Raw genomic sequence first — 22,786 nt, forward strand, 5'->3', positions numbered from 1 at the left:
ACAGCTTCTGCTATCTGGGCCTCCCCAGTAGTCCCCAGGGGGACAGTGCTACTCTGAGGGGACTGGTGTTGTGGTTCAATGAGTGATCCTAGTGATGTGGAACTGCTTGGGTCCAGGGTACTGGGGTCATCAGGGCCACATTCAGGGCAGACCAGAGTTATAACCAGTGGTATTTCAGGGACCATTAAGTACCAGGGATTTATCCTGGATTATTTACATGCCAGGCCTATGCCAGGCCTTTTGAGCAATCTCCCTGGTCCCATTAAAAAATTGTTTTTGAGGTACTGGGATTTACAATCTGTTAGTCATACTTCTCATGCTTACATTTCAACATGAAAACCACCAACAGAGAGACCACTTTCCTCCAAACTTGTTCCCATTTTTTTTAAATATGCAGAGACATACTTTGTAAAGTATCAGAGTCAAGACTATAGAACTGGAAACACATGTGAGCTAATAATGTTTTTATTCTTCCAAAGTTTAATAATTCTTTTTAGTCCATCTTCATAGGTGCATTTCCACAGTTTTGATCCTCAATGCCATAGAAAAACCAGGAATTCTGGGGTTGGAACTATAGTATAGCATGCATGATGTTTACCTGGCACATAGCTGATCCAGGTTTGATCCCTGGCGTCCCTAAGGACTGCCAGGAGTAACCCCCGAGCATCACTGGCTGTAACCAAGAAGAAAGAAAAAAGAAGAGGAGGAGGAGGAGGAGGAGGAGGAAGAGGAGGAGGAGGAGGAGGAGGAGGAGGAGGAGGAGGAGGAGGAGGGGGTGGAGGAGGAGGAGAAGGAGGAGGAGGAGGAGGAGGAGGAGGAGGAGGAGGAGGAGGAGGAGGAGGAGGAGGAGGAGGAAAAAAAACAGAATTTGTCTTTAAACTTGTCACTGGTGTCAGAGTCTGTATCCATGAAAAGGATCACTGTCACTGTCACTGTCCTCCTGTTGCTCATCAATTTGCTCGAGCAGGCCCAATAACATTCTGAGACTTGTTACTGTTTTTGGCATATTGAGTATGTTACGGGTAGCTTGCCAGGCTTTGCTGTGTGGGCAAGTACTCTCAGTAGCTTGCCGGGCTCTCCGAGAGGGGCAGAAGAATCGAACTCGGGTCTGCTGTGTTGGCCGCATGCAAGGCAAATGCCTTACTCGCTGTGCTATTGCTCCAGCCCATGAAAAGGATAAGTAACAATATTGTAAATACCAGTACCATGATAAAAATGTTAAAGAAAATTTGTTATCAGTCTGCCAATGGTTGGTACTGTATTGCATGAAGTCAGGTGCCCAGATGTTTGAAGAGGGATGCTATAAAGGCATTTCTGTATCAAAGGTTATTTGGCCCAAGAACAATGTATCCAAGTTTCCCCCTCAAACTGGGCTACTAAAAATTTTAATCTGCAATACACCAGTGATAAAAACAAAGGTCCTTACTGCAATGCAGACACATTTCAGAGTTACTATCAGTTGCAAGATCAGGTCAAGTTTTTACACTTCTTAATTGAAGACATAATGATATAACACATTTCAGTGACTTCATAAGAAACATCTATAAATTATGACATGAATTACACCCCAAAACTGGATTTGTTAAGTCTCTGTCTCACAAACTAGAATGAAGTTCCTGGCATCAAGAGAAGATAGGTTCTGAAACAGGTTCAAACTTTTAAAAACTGAAAAAAACATCTGAGCAAGAAGGCTGTGATGGAGATTGAAAAAGCACAGCAATGAGGTCTGTCAATATTCACTATAAATAAGTAGATAATTGACCTGTTTTCCATGGCATTTTTAATCCAAATTAGGAATAATATCAGAATGAGTGACTTTTAGTGAAAGATTCTCTCTTACAAGATCAGATGCTGGGGTCTGAGATACATGCAAATGATTAAGGTACATGCAAATGATCTGAAAGGACTGCCTGTAGAGATTCCTACAGGCCCAGAGCCAGAGTGATCCTTGAACAATGCCAAGTGTGGTCCCTCCCACCCCTCCCAAAAGGTTCATATAAAATCCCTGGAACTACTTCAAAATATCAAAAAATCAGATGCATCCTGAAAGTGCTCATTTTAAAATTGGAAAGAACTTCTATATGGTCCCCCCCCCCACCTCAACTATAGTCCCTGCTCCTCTTCAACCATTTAATCCTAGAAGATTCAACAGTGTTGACCTCTATTCACCTCACTGGAATCAGCTGAATCTCTGAGAATCAACCAGATAACATCAAACTTCACTCATTTGTCTCATCGTCTCACCAATACCTACCACATGTCAGAATGAAATAATATCTTTCCGCTGAAATAATCTTTCTGCTGAAAGATCAGAAACTACTTGAGCAAAGGTTGACTAACATGTATCTTAAATAGATACAGAAGTAACAATCATATCAATGAGTGTGGGAGTCAGTGGTCCCAGGAATTAGTATTATCTAAAGAGCAGTTGAAGCTGTATCTCTGAGTGGGCAGGGGGAGGAAATCGGATTCTTGGAAAGGAATACATATCAATATAAACTGCTTCCAGTTCCTTTATTTTCACTATGTCACTTTACATATCAAATCTCCATAACTCTTACTAAGTTATTTTTAAAGTACAATAACTCGTAGAGGTTTCATCAGAGAATATCTAACAGCAAGGCCACTCACATTGCTTTTCCTGGAGAAGTGCATAATGAATATAAGTGAGGTTGTTATTCATTTCAATAATGAATAAAAGGTGTCTCCAGCCTAATTTCAAACTGTGCCTATAGACTTTGAGCATACCAAAAAAAGACCTAATTCTTCAGTTAGTGAAGAATTAGACAACAGTTATCCATCAGACAACAGTTTATCAATCAGACAACAGTTTAGTCAGGACTAAATAGTTTAGCCAGGAGTAGAAAGAAATGAGCTATAAAAGCTATGAAAAGAGAGAAAAGAACTGTAAGTGTATACTACAAAGTAAAAGAAGCTAATCTGAAAAAGGTACATACTATATAGTACAAAACTCTAGAGATGATAGAAGGACCAGTAATTTGCCAGTGGTGAAGAGAAGAAATATTAGAAAAGTGAAAATATTTTGTTTGATACTATAATGATGGATCCTTGTTAGTATACATGTATTCAAGCTCATAGAATGTGTACCACTAGAAATGAATCCTAATGTAAGTAAAGGACTTTGGATGACAATGATGTTCCACAAAGTAAGTACTGGATTGTAGAAACTGTTCAACTCTGGTGGGAGGAAGTTGTGCATGTAACTGGGTGAAGGAAGTATTTGGGGGTGCTGGAGCGATAGTACAGCGGGTAGGGCATTTGCCTTGCATGCTGCCAACATGGGTTCAATTCCCAGCATCCCATATAGTCCCCCAAGCACTGCCAGGAGTAATTCCTGAGTGCAAAGCCAGTAGTAACATTGAGCATTGCCAGGTGTGACCCAAAAAGAAAAAAAAAAAAGATTGATCCAGGAAGTATTTGGTAAATCTCTAAAACCACCAAACTATTTATTTTTTTAAAAAGTAGAGCTTGGACTGGGGAGATAACTCAAAGGGCTGAAGCACATGCCCAGGATAGTGGTGGCCTCTGGCTCTATCCTGACCCCTGGTTCTCTTCCATGGTATAGTCCTGATGGTACAATGCAGCACCACATCCTGGGCTTAAGCAATGAACCACAAGAGAGGTTACTGCACCCTGAGAACCGCTTGGGAGGTCCCCCAACCACAAAAAAAGAGAGATCAAGTTAAAAGAGAAATTCACCATCGTACATCAAAGAAAATAAAGGTAAAAGATGAGAACTATATTAGTATCTATGCCATGGATTTTAGAATCCCACTTTGAGCATTTATTTTATTTTGGGTGGGAGAGCACAATGGACAGCGCTCGGGGTTTACTCCTGGCTCTGCACTAAGGGATCACTCCTGGCAGGGTTCAGAAAACCATATGTGGTTCTGGGGATCAAATTGGCTTGGCCATGTGCAAGGCAAGTGTCCTACCTTCTGTACTTTGTCTCCAACTCATATAACTTTGAGCATTTTAAACAGAAAAAAAAATTGCTAAGACAATACAGTTTTATTGTCATTACCAAAGCTTTTAGAAGAACTGGATTAGCTACAGAAACAAAAACACTAGAAGAAATATCAGAGTAATAGTATATATCTGACTTTTTATACAGTTATAACTGTTTATAGAAGTTATAACTGTGTATAGAAGTTTAAAGATTTTCTCAAATTAGTCAAATAAACCCTTTATAACAGGATATTACGTTACTTAAAGAAACCAAGAACTTTATAAAACAAGGCTCTTTTTTAATTATGCTTAACATTAGAAACATTATTAGAGCATTCATTCCATTACTAGAACATTAATTGAAGTCTGGGACTTCAATATGCATTATAAAATTCAAATCAGTTCTAAAGATAATGCTTTCTGTGAAGGAAATTAAAAATAATGATAATGAATATATTTCTGATGAAATACTCAATTTTTTCTTTATAACAGAAATTAATTATGAAAAAAAAGAAAATAAAACTAGTCCCTCCCCTCAACAAATCTCCAACACCATTAATAATGAACTGACAGGAATAAAATCAAGGACTTGAGTATTTAAAGAAAAAAAATCATCTAAAATTATCTAGAGAACTTTTGATCATTGGTTAGAATTAACTAGTTGCAGGGACGCTGAGTGATGGGCCCAGGGGGAGAGCCAATCTAAGATCAGGTCTCTTTTTTAATTAAAAATTTTTTTTTTTTGCTTTTTGGGTCACACCCAGCAATACACAGGGGTTACTCCTGGCTCTACACTCAGGAATTACTCCTGGCAGTGCTCGGGGGACCATATGGGATGCTGGGAATCAAACCCGGGTTGGCCGTGTGCAAGGCAAAAGCTCTACCCACTGTGCTATTGCTCCAGCTCCAAGACTTTTGATGGGTAGGCCTCTACTCCCTGTTCTTTTACAAGTATTGAACATTAAGAAGAATAGGATATAGAAGGCACAAAAAGCAAGCTTTCCTCCTAGCTTAGTCAGTGCTCACAGAAAAAGCTTAAAGTGCCTTTTTTATTGTCTATTTTTTATTCAAAGATCTAAGAGCTGAGAGCATGGTGCACAGATACTACAGCTGAGAAGTGACATTGCACTGCTATTTGACCTGATTAAGAATGTATATCACGGGATTTTCAATTAAAAATAAAAGTCAACTGGCTTTGCTTTTTAAAAATGTCCGCTCTGGGCCAGAGAGAGTACAGGGGTTATGAACTTGCCTTGCATATGACTAACCCAGATTCAATCCACAGAACCCCATGTGGTTCCCCTAAGTACTGCGATAAATGATCTCTGAGCACAAAGCTAGGAGTAAGCTCTGAACACAGTTGGGTGTGCCATCCTGCTTGCCAAAAATGTTCATTATATGATTTTTATCACATTCAAAAATTCACAAGAATAAAAAAGAAAAAAAGCACCATAAAAGTAATGTACATTTTAAAAATATACGAAGACCAAAACAAAACCAAAGTAAAATAATAGCCCCTTCCCAAGTAGCTATCTCCGTAGGAAACCATCTGAGGGGCACATGGAGACATTCATGATTCATGATCCCTCACTTTAATATCCTACTTACTTCTCAGGCTCCCCATGCTGGGAGCAGGGTGGGTGCGGGGAGGCAGCGTGCTGTGGTAGGGCGGGGTGGTGCTGAACAGAATGTCGTTGGGCAGAGCTTGGTCAAGCATGGAACTTCGGGAACTGCCAAAGGATGATCCTCTCCGATTGCTGCATATGCTCTCGTCAGAGAAGGTACGATACAGAGACCTTCTTGGAGACAGATTTCCATAGAAGGAAAACTAAGGGTTCAGACACAGGGATGGGGAGAAGGGAGAAAACAGACATTGACAAACTGAAGGCATTTATTTGGCAGAATCCAATAGGTTCACATACATTAAGCAGGCATAAAGCTCAGGAACACTAACCCAGGCAAATGCATCAGGGCTGCAATGCAGTTATTGGATTTGAATGTTTTCCTTCTTTGACATTCTCTGAAATATTATCATGAATTAGACATGCACAGCTTTATTAATTCTGAAATGTTAGATGGAAACTTCATAACCTTCAAACAGTAAGAACTCTAGAAATACAGAAGGTTGCCATTTCATGCAAGTTATTCAAAGCCACACAAGAGTGCTAGCTAGATATTAATTTGAAATGACTACATTTTAATATCAGGCAATTTCTGAGTGAATCAACTGCATGTGAGGTTCAATCTAATCTAAAGAAAATAAAGCTATTTCAAACACTGCAGCTTTTAAGGTTATACAAATAGGTTCAAGATAGTGGTGTCAGTCCAATAAAAGTATCACTAACAAAAGTTTATGCAACTGCTGGAAATTGAGTTACAGTGATAAATGAATCAGATTTAAAGGAACCATTAAAATTATTGTGGATTAGATCATAGATAGGGTAAGGAAAATTTTAATAAAGAACAAGTAAACAAATTTTCAAAATTAAAATAATACAAAAAAACCCTTAATTTTTAACTATTCTGTGTACTAAGCATTAGGCCTTCTATATAAACAATAGTAAAAAGCCAGAATGTTCACATCAAACAAATGCAAAAATGACTATTTACATTTGTGAATGCAGCAAGAGGGCTAAAAATATTTCTATTGTATGCGTTCCTTCCATTTTGTCTAGTCTGTCCAACTGATGAATGGTTACTGGAAAGTGTGTGAACTACAAAGTCAAATTTACACCATGAAACAGAAGGTGATTCATCTTAGAAGAAAAAAAAATAACACGTCAAAGAAAAGCTGACTCCTATTAAAAGAAAAGCTATTTGCACTTTCTGAACAATAGTCCTCGTCTAGTTTTATACAGTACCATATACCTGATTTGATACATGCTAAAAAAAAGGGCTCATTATGACTGAGTTCTGGGATTCCCTCTTACACACGACAGCAGGTTCTTCAGAACATGATTACAGGCACATTAGATTAAAGCAGCTTTTAGGTAGCATCTAATTAGAGTGTTATTCTAAGAACACAATTAGGTTAATTGCAGTATTGTTTTATTATAGGGAAGACAGAACACAATGATTTTCTGTTTACCCTGATCACATCAATATGGAAATGCCTAATTTTCTTTCTTTTTAGTGGACATGAGAGCACACTGGATAAAATGGAAAAGTTTCAGATTCTATTCCTGGCTCCACCAAATATTTATACGAATGTCAAATTTCACTATTTGGGGCCTCAGTTAAACTTGCAAAAAGTGGAGATCAGGCTAAATTACCTCTTTGTTCTGCTTAATATTTTTCCATCATTTAACAAGTTGGTCTAAAAGAGTAATCAAAACGAAGCAGATGTTAATAAAATCACAAGAAACTGAGCAGTGAGAATGAAGACACATGGCCTCCATTGTGAATGTACTGTATAATTTCATACAAGTGAAAGTGTCATCCTCTCAAGATGCTCGACAGGTAGTGTAATGTTCTTTCCATCTCTGGAACAGAATTAAGTCTAGGAAGGACAGCATGGAGAGGAAAGTAGAGTTCTCATCCACAGCCGGTGGTATGATTTTAATGACTACTATATCTGATCATCTGTTATATGAGGTACCCTCTGAGGCTCTGCCACTGTTATTTTTTATCTTTGCTGAACCTTTATTCTCTAATTTCAGGGAAAAAAATGGGTCAAGAGTCATGCACCCTAAGTTGTACAGCTGTGGTCCTTGGAGGGGTTTTATGCCAGATCCACCTGATTCTTTAGATCTATTCATGCACAAAGAGTTGCCCTCTCCTCTCCTCTCCCAGGCCACTTCAGTGAAGACTGAAAAGAGCCAGTTGTGCGTGGGGAATCTGAAAAGAGCCAGTTGTGCATGGGGAATCTGGGTCACGAAAGAAAAATGCCTGCACAATACTCTGGGAACTGTCCTGTGTCTGCAATTCTTTCTTGAGTTTTTTTGGTCATTTCAAAGTCTGGCAACAGTTGCTTACCTTTCTTCTCCCCTCTTCAGCTAAGGGGCTGTCAGGAAGCATCAGTTTCAGAAAATCTTCTTTTGACAGAACATGCTGAGTTTCTGAGACAGTGTCCCCCACAACAGTCTGATGTGGTGCTGCCGTAGGCATGAGATCCATTTCACTATAAAGTCTGTCATAGAAACCAAAAATAAAATTCAAGCGTGGTCTGAACTGGTTTATTTTATGTGTGTGTGTTTCAAGTGTGTGTATGTGTGTGTGTGGGGGGGGGGTCCTCCTATGTAGGTGAACTGGGGGACAAGGACCCTCCTGGTATTCTTGGCCAAAGGGGCTGACAGTTCAAGGCAAGGTAGCAAGGAAGCAGTGCTGCTTGAGTCCTTTAGTGTCAAGATTACTCTGGGATCTTCTAGGGTGCTGGGGGCTTTCAGGGCCACCCTGCTGGTACTCAGGGTTCCAAGACACCCAGTGATGCTTAGCAGACTAGATAAGGATCAAATCAGAGTCCAGCACAAATTTTCATTTTATTTTATTTTGGGGTCCATGTAGCAGTTGCTGTAGGGGCCACTCAGTGATTCTTGGTCAACTAGATGGCTTAAATTTAGGGTCCAAGGAGGCAGCGCTGCTCAGGCATTACAATGCTAGTGACCACCAGAGTCACTCTGGAGATATCTGTAGAGCCTCAAGGGATACAACTGGCATGAAAGGACATGAGGTGGCAGGGAATAAACTGGGTTCTCCTGACTTCTGTGCTCTCTTCCTGGCTCCTGGTCAGTCTGTATGTGGCTGCAACACTAAGAACTAAACCCCGGTATGCAGGTTCAGTACCACATATATACAGTTCTCATAAGTCAGTTAACTGTGCTGTCTGCATGGACCCCGACAGTTTCTATTTGTGAAATGAGAGTAACTGCAAAGTTAGATTTCTGAATTCTTTGAGAAACAAGTCAGTCCCCAAAGCCCTGGATGAAGAACAATATAGTTAACTTCTAAACACGGCTGTGCTTCCCCATTTCTAATCTATGTCAGCAAACCCAGATTCAATAATTCACCAGAGACTCTCATACAATCTTTGAAGAAAATCATGTGGTTCTCCAAAACCCAAGAGAGCCTTTCACAGGACTGGACAAGCAGATCACATTCCACACAGACAACTCAGAGCGAGGGACCCGAGGAAGTGTGGTATACAAGAGTAATCAATTCAGGCCTGTGCCAAGCATGTTTTATTATCAGCAATTTAGCAAAGCTAAATTGTTTAGGTAAATAAAGCAGCTGTCCCCCTTAATTATCAGTATATAAAAATGTATTTATGGACAAGAAAAAGACTGTCTGGCTGAATTACTGTTTTCTGATCTTTTTCAAAGAGAAATCAGGGAAGTGATTTTCAAAAGATTTGCTCTCCAATGGCTGGAGCAATAACACACCTGGCAAGTTACCCATGGTGTATTCAATATGCCAAACACAGTAACAACAAGTCTCAAAATGGAGATGTTACTGGGCCCGCTCGAGCAAATCGATAAACAATGGGAGGACAGTGTTTGACAGTGTTTGCTCTCCAAATGCAATGTGAGCAGTCAAACATTCCTGAAGATACTTGGAGCCATCAATGGCTGCATTGTCCTTGGAGGCAAAAGATCTTCGGCACATGACCTGAAACCTCTTAGGGCAATAGGTAACACAGGGAACCTGCATGTTCCTGGCTCTTTCCAATGCAGTGCGACAGCTCACTGTCAATGTGTCAGAGTAAGAAACTTACAAGGACATGCTCAAAATTAAGGAATACTGATGTGAAAATCTCTCTGGATTTTGCTTTGTTCCTGAGGTAGGTCAGGTTTGCTGTACTTCTCAGCAATCAGTACCACTGACAAGGTGAGTCAACACCGGCTATGAAATGAAGCTGTGCAAGTTTTCAAAACCTGACTGCAAAGGTGGTTATAAGAATATATCATGGCATTCTTTGAGCAAAATTCATGTCTGAAAGACAATGGCTAGGCTTTACCAAGAGTACATGGCCTGAGATTTAGGTTTGGGAGGTGTTCAAGAGTTCCAAGAGTTCCTTTCACTTTGGGAAATAGGCAAGGGACAGAAATCACAGCTCCTACACAATTCACCATGGCCAAGATCTATAAACAACCCAAATGTCCAATCACAGATAGATGAATAAAGAAATTGAGATATAGATACACAATGGAATAGTGTAAATTGAAATTCTGCAGTCAGCTGAAACTTGGATGGAACTGGATAGCATCATACTGCACCAAGTCAAAGGTAGAAAGACAGATACTGAATGATCTCTTTGATACCTGGTGCCTAAGGCTGGAAAATGATAACAGGTACTGCGAGTCTGCTTATACAACTGAGTTTACTATGTTGCTACACGTGGGGGTATTGATGGAAACATAGAGAAAAGTCAAGGGATGCTGGTGTCCTAGTGGCAGGAATGGTACAGTAGCACTGTACTTCTGAAACACTGGCATAAACACTATTGTAACTCACAGCACTTAAATAATACATGAACAAAATGAAATTAAATGTAAAAAAGAAACTTCAGGCCCCATCAGATTTTGGATCCCAAAATCATAAAAAGTGCTTATATTTATGATCACTATTAAAATGTGAAGGAAGTAAATATTCTGGTAGAGAATAATGTTGTATGCATAAAACCTTCTCATGAACAGTATTCACAGTGCCTCAAATAAAAGTTTAACAGGAAAATTAGCACTGTAGCACTGTCCTTCCATTGTTCATCGATTTGCTTGACCGGGCCCAGTAACGTTTCCATTGTGAGACTTTGTTGTTACTGTTTGGCATATTGAATACATCATGGGTAGCTTGCCAGGCTTTGCCGTGTGGGGGAATACTTTCGGGAGATTGCTGGGCTCTCTGAGAGGGGTGAAGGAATCAAACCCAGCTTTGCCGGGCCAGCCGTGTGCAAGGCAAATGCCCTACCACTGTGCTATTGCTCAGGAAAATTAAAAAGAATAAAAATGTGCTTTTTAATTTTCCCTATGTTTGAATAAAAATCAGTATATTAATTAAAATTGCCAAATGGTGTGTGAAAAATAATGCTTTGTGACAGTCACAAGAATTACTGAGGTAAGGACACCTTGTGGGAGTAGGGGGGGTCATAGGGTGGAGAAGAGGGCATGGTAAGAGTACCCAAGAGAGAGAAAGAGGGGGCACAGGACACATCAGAGTGTGGAAAATGCTCAGTGCTGGGGTGGAAGGTGCAGAGTAGGGTTCAGTTCTACTGTGCTGGAAACTTGGGAATGGCATTCAGGTAGAACAAAACTGCATGAATGGAGGTGCTGAGGCCTGAGGCAGAAATGTTCAGCTAGGACAGTGAAAACAGAACTCTTAGGACGTGTAGGAGTCAGGGTGCCTGGAAATGCAAAAACCATAAGGGATTAGATGATACTAAGCTGTACCCTGAAGATACTAGTTTAGGAAGTTTATAACAAGAAGAAAATAAGCTTTGAAAATTGGAAAAGTCCCCACAGGATGCAGAGAGGAGTGTCGATGAGAAATTACAGTGGAGCACATACTAGGTGGAATGCCACACAGCATCCAGGGCTGTGGTGGCAAGGATCTAGGATAGTAAGTCTGAGATCGCAAAGCTGAGAGCTGAAGGATGGATAAGATGTAACGTTGGTCATGTGTACTATCATGCAGGAGTGCTGGATTAAATCTAGTTTCTGAGCCAGTGATCTACTATTAGAAAAAACACTTAAATATAGAATAAAGAAGAATTCAGGACAGGTTAGGAAATATGCAACTGTAAACCTGGTGTGAGTCTCTTACCAATGCAATAAATGAGATAACATGCCTGTGAAATACCTATCTGTGATTTGGAACTTCTAGGTGTGTCTTACTTCTAATGGGGCATTCCTGATAATGAGTCCTGGAACTTATTCAGCTCTGTATCTCTAATGCTAGGCATAATTTCACATGAGAAAACAGCTCAGTGCTGACCACCACTAAGGAACATAACTAAAAAAAAACTGTTTTTGGAGCTGTAATCTGAAGGATGTCCTTGGTGGTGAGAACCTCTAAGGAGAAAAACAGGCCCAAACTGTAACATATCCAAAGCTCATAAAAGGTTACATACGTAAGAATTACATAAAGAAACCCATAGCTAGCTTTCTTTAGCTGCATTTTAAAATATATGGTTATGTTACTAATAACAAAACTAATGAAGGATCTACAGTCTAATTTTTAAAGAAATAAGAGTTTTTTTTAAAGCAATTGAAGGGTTATGTGAAATTTCTTCAAGGCAAAACTGATCTTTTATTTTGTGTGCAATAAAATATTCTCCAGATTTCAGGAGTACACATATTTTCATTGACTGATCTTTTTTAAAGTTTATCCTTGAGTGATTTGGAAAAACAGTAAGGAGGAATATTTCAAATAGAGGGGGTAGTTCTGCATGACTGCTACCTTTGCTTCTTCATCAGTTTACATGAAATAGAATATCCTTGTTTCAGCAAAAATTTTAAAAGGGCCTGGGGTGCCTGCTGAAACACAGCAAAGAGGCCTGCCTGGAGGCATGTTGGCTAATGTTTGAATCCTGGCACAAACCAAGAAGTGGGGAGCAAACTTTCAGATATACAGACCCTATTTTCAGGATTCTCGCAATGCTACCTGTCTTTTGCTGCAAGTTTATACTCCCAAGCCAGAGAACTAAAATGCACCAGAATAAAAATCTTTCAGCCTTTCTTCTTCACTGAAATACAGTGTCTACAGAGATGTGCCAAATGCTTTTGTGCATATCTGAGAAAACTTTAGGTTTGGGATGAACTTCTGTGAAATTCTCAGGAAACTCAGAAATACTAACATTCACATTAGAAAATTGTCATTAATGAACAAAATGTATAGTCATCCTGAAAAAACTCATTTGTAGTTATTTACATGACTTTTATTAAACAAAAAATTTGAAAGGAATGAAAAAGGTTGGATTTGAGCACTAAAATGATGTTTTAATTCGAAGACAGTATTCATGGTATCAATCATATGCAAGTAGTGGGATCACTTTTTAGGGGAAAGGTGATATTTCATTGACTAAACTTTGACTCTAGAAGTGCTTTCTGAGAGTCACTGTGGCCTCCAGGTAACCCCCATGCCTAAAGATGCTATCAATGCCTGGAGACAAAATATACAGGCCAGATCCTTGCAACAATCTGTCATGAAAAAAGAAGCAAACAGAGACCAGAGTGGTAGAATGTTTGCTTTCATATGGCCAACTCAGTTTCTATTCATGGCATTCCATATGATCTTCTGAGCACCACTGGGAGTGATGACTGAGTGTAGTGCCACGAGTAACTCCTGAACATTGCCGGGTGTGGCAAAAACCAAAAATAAATTAAATATATATATATATATATATATATATATATATATATAAATCAGAACCTTATACCAGCCTTGCTTTGCATTCTTTACTAGCTTCTTCGAAAAAAAATAATAATAAAGCTTTCACGTGTGATAAAATGAACAATCAGTCTTTTTCTCGTCTCTTTTTTCCCCAAACAGACAGAAAACATGCCTCTCTATAACAGAGCTGAAGAGATAATCAAAATCACATTGAGATTAGGGAAAAATTTTGTTTTTAAAGTCATTTACATAGCAACTTTTAGGAAGTCAAACATGGAGGTAAGGCATGGGGGATGAGAGAGAGGACTCTGGAGCAAACTCAGGAAGCTGTCTTTGCTCCCGCCTGCCCGTGAAGAGGGGGTTGCAGACAACTACCCTCCCTTGGTTCTGCTCAGCCCAGTGAAGGCCTCTGAGAACTAAAAAAAGGCTAGGAAGGTGAGGTGAAGCATCAGGACTCTGGCGAGAACTCAGGAACACCATCTTTGGCTACCAGGTCAACAGTGAGCCCTGGACATTAAGGAATTCTCTGCTTTGCTCAGGGGCTGGGCATTTCTTCACATTTCCATGACGTGACTATAAACATACAAAGACATCCTAACTGCAGGTTCCTAACCACACAACACACAAGAAACAACTCCAGACTGCAAAAGTGACAATGGTAAAGCAACACAGAAACTCACCATGCTTAGAGGATAAAGATGCTAGCCCAGATGACCCAACCAGTAATAGTGAGTGATATAACATCTCTGATAAGGAATTTAATTGGAACTGTTGAGATGCAAAAGGAGCCCAAAAGAAACAATGGAATGAACCGCCAATGAAATACAAGAAGATATGGGAGCAGAAATGAAGAAAATACAAATGGAAATACAAGCAGGAATGACATATCTGAAAAACTTGTACGGAAGGCCTCAGAAGCAGAGTAACAGCTGCTAAGGACATAATCAGTGAGCTCCAAGATGAGGTGCAAAAATCTCCAGAAAATAGCAGAAGATGTAAAAGAGCCTCAGAACAAACCAATGTGGATGGCAAGAAAATTTGGGGATGAATTCAAGAGGAACATAAGAATCATTGGGGTCTGAGGGGCAGGAAAAAAGCCTTGATGAAAAAAGGTTAACTGTCATATCCATCATTTCTGAAAAGTTCCCAGAGCTGCATGCACCCACATCCAGGAAGACTGAAGTGTACCTGCTATAAGAAATCTAAATAAAAATACCCCAAGGCACATCCTAATCAAATGATGAAAACCCCAGATAGAGACAGAATACTGAAAGCAGCAAGATCAAAGCAGAAAATTACCTACAAAGGAGAATCCTAAAGATTTACAGCAAACTAATCAGACAAAATTCTCTGGGATCGAAGACAGTGGTGGGATACAGAGAAAGTCACACATAGTCTCTTTGGGAATTCAAATTGTCCTTGAAGCTGATTATTTACACATTTGATTCTACATATGCAAAGGAATATTACCATGTTTTTTCTATTGTTAGCATTTTTTTAAAAAAGAACAAAGAGCAGAAATTAATTTTAATTTTAAGTACAAAAATCAAGGTGAAAGATGATTTTTATAAAGTCATATAAAAAAACAACACTTAAAGGAATTCACAAAGATATTTCCACATAATTCCTTTTCAGAAAATATGTCCTGCTGGGGAATAAGGTTGCTCTGGAAGTACACAGAGTTGCATGCATATTCAGCACATTCCAAGTGGAATCACCTGCACCCCAACTTGATGTGTGATTCTTTCCTTCCATTTCATGAGGCTCTCTCCACTCTCTGGAGAAGTCCACATTCTCGCTTGAGTGGAGGTTTTTTTTTCTGCCTCTGCTTTTTGTATTTTGGTTTTTGAGCCACACCTGACAGTGCTGAAAACTTACACCTGGCTTTGTGCTCAGAGGACCATATGTGCACCAGAGATAGAAGTGGGGCCAGCTGTGTACAGGACAAGCATCTTATACTCTGACCTATCATTCTGTCTTATTTTAATAAAATTCTTTATTAAAAAAACTGTAGGCCACCTTACCCCTGACATTCCGTTACTTCGGGCTCCTCAGGCGGCGGGCTTCCCTCCGATTTCTTCCAGCCAATAACATACTTGTTCACTGACCCTTGTCTGTGGTAGGGCTTGGATGTGGATCCAGGCACCTGGGGTCCACTGCTGTGCGACACAATGTAGACTGTGGATGTGTCTAGAGACCCGTTGTTTTTGGAGCAGTGAACTGAAGGGCTTCCTGAATGGTGTGAACCACTGAGGGAGAAACAGACAAATCAGAGTTGGTGCTGCTTGGCATGTTGGCAAATTCAGAGTATGCCCCCATAATTTTCAGTAAGCAAAGTTAGAGGAAGGCAGCTAAAGCTTCCCTTTCCCACGCACCCTGTTAGAATTCCTTATTTTCCACAGGTTAAGGCTGTGGTCCTGAGGAAGCTGTGTACTCGTGCCTAGAAAGCTGCTGGAAAATAGAAAATGGCAACGTAGACCAATTTCTTTAGAATCACGATCACGATCACGACCATCCTCTTATTAGTCGATTGCCTCGAGCAGGCCCCAGTAATGTCTCCTTCATCCTAGCCCTGAGATTTTTAAGAAAGTGCCATATTCAAGGCTCTTTAGGAGAATGAGACCCATCATTGTTACTGGTATTTGGCATATTGGGTACGCCACGGGGAGTTTGCCAGACTCTTTAAAATGCACATGATTAAAAAAAATTAGAGGGCTGGACAGATGGGACAAGGGTTAAGATAAATGACTTATAAATGGTTTGATCCTGGTTTGATCCCTGGAATTACATGGTCCCCTGAGAATCACAGGGTATGTTTGAGCCCTAACAGCATCCCATCCTTAGGCACATTGAAACACTAGCCTGGTTGGCCTGAAATAGCTGGTATGGGCCTACAGGGCCTTTGGGCACTGCTTGGGAGCCCACCTCCCCAAAAGAAAGTGATAAATCAAAGGTTATTGAGATTCTGCCAACATTGAAATGCCAGGGCCTGATTGCCTGTGTTGATGAATCTGTCACCGTCTGACTTTACTTTTCTATTTCAGTTCAAACTGACACATAGCCATTTTGGCAAAGTCAAAATCACCGCGCCAGGGACTAAGATACAAGTGGGAGTCACCATGGTAGCAGAGGAGTGACATAGCTCTAATGAGTGATGTTGTACAAATATTTAAAATTTCCTTTTAAATCAGAAATATTAATATGTTTAATACTTAAAATGGAATATTTTCAAACTTTTCTTTTTCTCTTTTTTTTTTAAAGAATGACTTTGAAATACTTTGTTTCCTATTTTCTCTAGCATCCCTGCTCAGGTTGGGGGACAGATCAGAGAAAGCATATGAAAGATTCAACTTAATATCTGAAATACATTTGTAGTAAAAGCCTACAACAAAGGTGGCTTCAAAGTCACTATCTCTTACAAAGTACAAGAAAAAACAGCCAAGTGGTAAGAAATTCTACTCCCTTAAACTATGTTATTTCTACAACAGCCATACACACATTGAATTTAATGTGATGGGAAAAGAAATGTTAATCAGAAATTCAATCTAGCACTTTTAGATACGTTCTAATAGTGCAGGCACTAAAATTAACAAATGATTATAGTATTCAAGAAAATCAATCTAAACGCCTATAAATAACCCTATTACTTTGTATCCGGTAGGGTGTTTGCCTTGCACACAGCCAACATGGCCGACCCGAGTTCGATTCCTCCACCCCTCTTGGAGAGCCCGGCAAGCTACCGAGAGTATCTTGCCTGCACGGCAGAACCTGGCAAGCTACCCGTGATGTATTCCATATGCCAAACACAGTAACAACAAAGTCTCCAATGGAGACGTTACTGGGTCCGCTCGAGCAAATCGATGAACAAGGGGAGGACAGTGACAGATTACTTTGTATAATTGTGTATATATGTGTATATGTGTACATGTATATATGTATATATATACACGTATATATACATATATGTGTAAAGGCCCTCCCGTTGATCGTCGATTTGCTCGAGCGGGCCCAGTAACGTCTCCATTGGAGACTTTGTTGTTACTGTGTCTGGCATATCGAATACTCTCGGTAGCTTGCTGGGCTCTCCGAGAGGGGCGGAGGAACCGAACTCGGGTCGGCCATGTTGGCTGCGTGCAAGGCAGACGCCCTACCCGCTGTGCTATCGCTCCAGCCCCTAAAAGATTTTAAAACAGTTTATTTTTTTGATATTTTATACTTACTGTTGTTATTGTGTCTGGCATATCGAATACTCTCGGTAGCTTGCCGGGCTCTCCGAGAGGGGCAGAGGAATCGAACTCGGGTCGGCCATGTTGGCCGCTTGTAAGGCGAACGCCCTACCCGCTGTGCTATCGCTCCAGCCCACATATATGTGTATACATACATATATGTGAATATATACATCTCTATATGTATATATACATAAACACATATATACATATATATAGAGAGAGAATTAAATACTACCTCTGTTGTATAACTCAAATTTGTGTGGAGTTTTTAACTCATAAAGCAAATGCCTCACTTGGATGACATAAATGATAAGTAAGACACAGCTGAAAATGTTACTGGCCAGAAAAGCAACACAAAGCAGCAGTATGCATATGTGCACATGTTTTATATAAATCACTTTTGATGATTTCAAAGTTTAAACTTTTTTCAGACATACATAAACACATCACATGGTATCAGTGATGCCACGGATATAATGCCTTCTACCTTGATTGAAAGGAAAGAGATGAAAGTGACTTGTACATCTGTTTTGAGAATGTGATTACAGCTACTCTTATTTCTGTCTATGAATTTAATATTAATCTGTCCATCAGGGCTACAAGCTGAGATTCTGCAGACCTGCTCTACCAGGAGTGTCTTGTGAGGAGTCAGAAAAGGTGTGAGCCAGAAAGGAACAGTTGTGGGTTCTGTGGAAGTGAGAGATTAGGAGCATTGGGTCTCTTACCCTGAGTCTAAATGGTCTAAGCACTATCTTTGGGAGAAATGAGGCTACCAAAGTCCTACATTTAGCAAGAAAACTCCCATTACTAGTTCAGGTGACTGTCCGTGAGCAAATAAAAGAGTTCTAGGAAAGATTCAAGTCAAAAGCTGGAGCTGATTTAGGGAATATTGAAGACCTTATTTTAAATAGAAAATATTAATATATCTAATCATTACAAATTATATATTAAAGATTAATAAAAATGGCTTTGAAATACTCTCTTATTTTCAGATAAAAAAATGATGGTGGCAGTTGGAGTCCAATTAGTGAAACACTGCCCACAGTCAAATCAGAGCAACTCACTTTGTTTGGTCTTTTGAAACAGGAATCACCCTAAAAGCTTGCCTCTTTGCTCAAATTTAAAGAAAAAGGAAAATAACAATCACAAGGAAGTAAAATTATTAATGTAAAAAATTCACCACTAGACTTAAAAACCAGCACTCCTTTTGAAATTAGACAACTGGACAAACAGGTAACAACCAGCTCCTGTACTTGTTGTTCTCACTTCAGCAACCCCTTCATCCCAGAGATAGTGATGGCGCCCAGGATGCACAGATGCTAACAAGGCCAAAAGGCGCCTACCTGGAGTGTGAAGAGATTTCACTGAGGTCACCCATGCTGCTGTCTGCAGTGTTGCTGGCTGAGAGGGTGGGTGTGTAGCTGTGCACTGTGTACATTTTTGCCTGCTCATCATCAGGACCTGAGATATCAGCAGAGTCAGCCCACTGTTCAGCCCGGCTGTGGATCATAGACCGGCTCCCTGTCAGATGCATCGGGCCCAGGACTGTGGTGGACATGCAGGGGGTCGTGTCAATGCCACTGTCTGTGGAGGCTCCCTTGATATAGGTCAATCCTAGCAGTTCGGGGTCCATCAGGTCTCCAGACCCAAAATGCTTGTCATCACTGTTGCTGGAGGTGTTGCTGGAAAGTGTGTTGCTGCTGGAGTGACTGGAACAACTTTTGTCTCCAATCTTGAGAAGAAAGAAAAAGGAAAATATTTTAAAGGGACGTGATGCTTAGCTTCTGTACTCAGATAACTACTCTAACCCAGATTCATAAAGTTGTAAACTCAATGACCTTACCTTTTCTACTCACTCAACAGTGCAAGACAAAGATAGCACCTAAGAAAGTTCTGTTTGGGGGGGGGGGTTATTTCTTGTGGGGAGTGGGTGGTGGCAGCTGAGCTACACCCAGTAGTGTGCAGGGCTTAGTCCTAGTACTGCACTGAGCAATCACTCCTACTGTGTTTGGGGGACAATATGTGGTACTGGGGATTGGGTTTGGGCGGGCTGTGTGCAAGGAGAACACTTTCTGCTGTACTATCGCTCTGGCCCTCAACAAAGTTCTGGTTTTATGCAAAAATCCTTGAATCAAAATCATCATTTCCTTGATAATTCATCTTGTATTGTCAGGGTGTCACTAACCACAAAATAACCAAGAGCTTATGCAAGCTAGAATGGCACATGGAAATTAATAAAAGAAAGCCAGCCTTTTATCAAGAAAACATTTCAGTGACAAATGGCAGTGACAGCCCTGGGGTGGGGGCAAAGATCTAGGTTTGAGTGTCAGTGATGGGGACTTTGGCCAACAAGGCAGCTCTCTTGTGCTTATAATAGATCTGAACTTTGTGACTAATGTGTGGACCTAAGGAGATAATAGATGCAGAAGCACATTCTCCCAGAGTGGAGTCAGAATCCACCTCCAGGGCTAATGGAGTGGGTTTTTTTTTCCCACATTAAACAAGTTCAAAATAGAGTCAGTGCTTTGGGGTCCCTAGAAGACAAAGGTCACAAGGAGAGAGTAAATGTCCCCACCACACTTATGTACTTAATCAGATATGGATGTTCTTTACTGTCTAGGATAACTAACAAGACCTGAATTATCATGAGAACATGTCAGTCACTAATCATTTTTCAAGTGGTTTGGCCTTTTCCTTTTCCATTCCATCCAATAAGATCCTTAAGCAAATCCCCTTGACCTTTTTATTATACACAGATATTTCTAAGTATACTCTCACCCTCTGCTTCCCCTATGCTTAAACCTTGTTAGAAATTTGAAAGGTGGAATTACATGGAAATAGTAAGGCTGCTATCTCAAGACAAGATCTTGACACAGCTAAGGGAATAAATATGTTTTCTTGTGTTTGCTAAATGTCAATTATAAAGCTTACCAATGACATAGGACAAGTTAGGAGCTAATAAAAATTCTAATCTACAGATAGCCAAAACAGAGCTACTTTAAAATACTTTTTTGTGCAACATCCAATAATCCATGTTTTCCTATTTAAGTAAATTTTGTTTCACTCTGAATGACAATGAGGCCTAAGATTCAGCTTCTAATTTTGGTAAGGAGTAAATACTATCGTGCATCCAAATGATCAAGAATGCTGAGCACTGTTCACACATTACAAGGATGTTGGTTTACTGCTCTTGTCATTATGATGAATCATATATAACAGTGACATAGGTGGTTAGCCACGAACAGAGTATCTCTGACCACACAGACCACTTACTTCACAGTGTTCTGCTTCTGTTTCATGCCCACAAGTGGACAAGTAGTTAACAGATTAAAAATGGGCACATGATTTATAACTGTTAAAGGATATCAAAGACCAAAAGGCTAAGGATATAATCTTTGCTTTGCTAGAAATTTAATGTGGAAATTCTGAGGTTCTATATATATATCAAAAGGTGGGGAGGGGGGCCTCTAACTTTCCATCTATTTATTTATTTTCCCCTCATCTCTAAGAGACAGCTGAAGAAAACAATATGCCACTGAGAATTTTCTGTGACAGTATTAATATAGAGGTAGTTGAGATTCATCAGAATGCCTGAGTGATGAGTTTGTGAACCAAGGACTTACATGTGAAAGCTTATTGGGGGAATCTTTGCAACTTCCATCTTTTTGCAAGGCTCTTTCTTTGTAGGAACTCAGGACTTTAGAAGGTGGGCCATGCCATTTAGTTTCTGTCAGGTAAAGAGAAAAAAATTAAGTGTTAGTGTTAACCAAAGAGCAAAGAAACATAGAAACTAGCAAGGCATTTGGTAAAAATGAAGAAGACTATGGGTTCTAGAAATTTACAGTTTAACCAATGATACTCCGTTAGCTAGTCCATTACCACCATTAGGTAATGTTCCATTTCTACAGAGAGGACAACTCCAACTATCCACAATCAATCCCTTATGACACTGAGACCCACAGGGAATTACCTCAGTTTTGAATGACTGTATGACTATAGGAGTGATGGGAGAAGAGAGGGAGCAGAAAGATAGGATTTTGGGGAGGGGGATCAATTCAGGTAATAAGGAATTGATTACCTGAGTGCCTGATTCCCTCCATAGAGTCTTCCCGCTCCCTGGCCCCTTCACATTCCAAAGGGCCTGAGCCTTGATGCTCAAGCAGCAGAGGTGACTGGCACCTGGAAAGACAAAGAGCTGAGTCCTTGCCTTGTTTGCCATGCCATTCCACAATATGTCCCTAAATGGTGCCTAAACAGAAAACTAAAGAAAGCAGGAGCACTTAATCAGAATATATCTTTTAGCAAATTATAAATGCAATGTCAGTTAAGTTAACCCTGACAGAGAAGCTTAAAGTACATCAAAGAGGAGTCACCTACAAATAAACCTCTGAAGAGGAAGAGAGCAACACGTCAAAGATATGCCTCTAGACCCTGCGCCAGGCTGTCTCATCTGGAGAAACCCAGAGAGAGCAGGTGAATTACTCCACCCTCCCCAACAGAATCCCAGCAGCCAAAAATCTTCAGAAATCAATTGTTGCCATGCTCACGACCAATTTCCACAGGCTCAGGCCAGCCTCATCCATGAGTAAATTTGCTCAAAAGCCCAGGTATGCAGGATTTGTGACCAAAATCTCCAGGCTTGCACAAAGTGTGAAATGGGTGACCTCCCCCCATCTCCCTGTGCTTCTGGTAGCCTGACAGACTTGCCTACAAAGTGCCTCTGGCAACATGTAAGTTCATTAATGGCACCATATAAGTTCATGATGCAGAGACTCATAAATCTCTCAGAAGAAAACAGCACAAGACCAACATGCTGCAGAGATGCTTCTTGACCCCAATGACACCATCCCATTGAAAAAATTCAAATTGGAGATGGAGCGATAGCACAGTAGGTAGCGTGTTTTGCCTTGCACGCAGCCAACCCAGGTCGATTCCCAGCAACCTATATGGTCCCTTGAGCACCGCCAGTAGTAATTCCTGAGTGCAGAGCTAGTAGTAACTCCTGTGTATCACCAGGTGTGAACCAAAAAAGCAAAAAAGACGCCTGGAGAAAAGCAGTTCTGAGCATCTGCCTTCCCCTCTTCACTCCTCACTCTGCTCTGATCTCCTCCCAAAACCAGGTTTCCGTGGGGGCCTGGCCTCTTCGCAAGTGGGCGTGGCTTCTGTAGAAGTGGGCGTGGCTTATTTTTCAGCAGGCAAACTCTTACGGCCACAGGTAGTTTAGCCATACTAAGGAACCTAGTCCCCAAGGAACCTAGTCCCCA

At 40.4% G+C, this 22,786-nt stretch overlaps 1 protein-coding gene across 4 annotated transcripts in view; it reads right to left on the reverse strand.

Annotated features, from left to right (window-relative positions):
- The window catches only part of SIPA1L2 (signal induced proliferation associated 1 like 2), a 162,673-nt gene that overhangs the window by 24,501 nt on the left and 115,386 nt on the right, over window positions 1-22,786 (reverse strand). For all 4 annotated transcript variants that reach the window (XM_056113579.1, XM_056113578.1, XM_056113577.1 and 1 more), the window contains exons 11-16: window positions 21,601-21,701; window positions 21,146-21,249; window positions 18,866-19,254; window positions 15,318-15,542; window positions 7,945-8,098; window positions 5,578-5,797 (exon numbers count right to left, since the gene is read on the reverse strand). In XM_056113579.1, coding sequence (XP_055969554.1) covers window positions 5,578-5,797; window positions 7,945-8,098; window positions 15,318-15,542; window positions 18,866-19,254; window positions 21,146-21,249; window positions 21,601-21,701 — 1,193 coding nt within the window. The remainder of the gene's footprint in view (window positions 1-5,577; window positions 5,798-7,944; window positions 8,099-15,317; window positions 15,543-18,865; window positions 19,255-21,145; window positions 21,250-21,600; window positions 21,702-22,786) is intronic.

This window comes from Sorex fumeus, unplaced genomic scaffold (genome assembly GCF_029834395.1).
Source record: "Sorex fumeus unplaced genomic scaffold, SorFum_2.1 ptg000021l, whole genome shotgun sequence".
In the NCBI taxonomy this organism is placed as follows: domain Eukaryota; kingdom Metazoa; phylum Chordata; class Mammalia; order Eulipotyphla; family Soricidae; genus Sorex; species Sorex fumeus.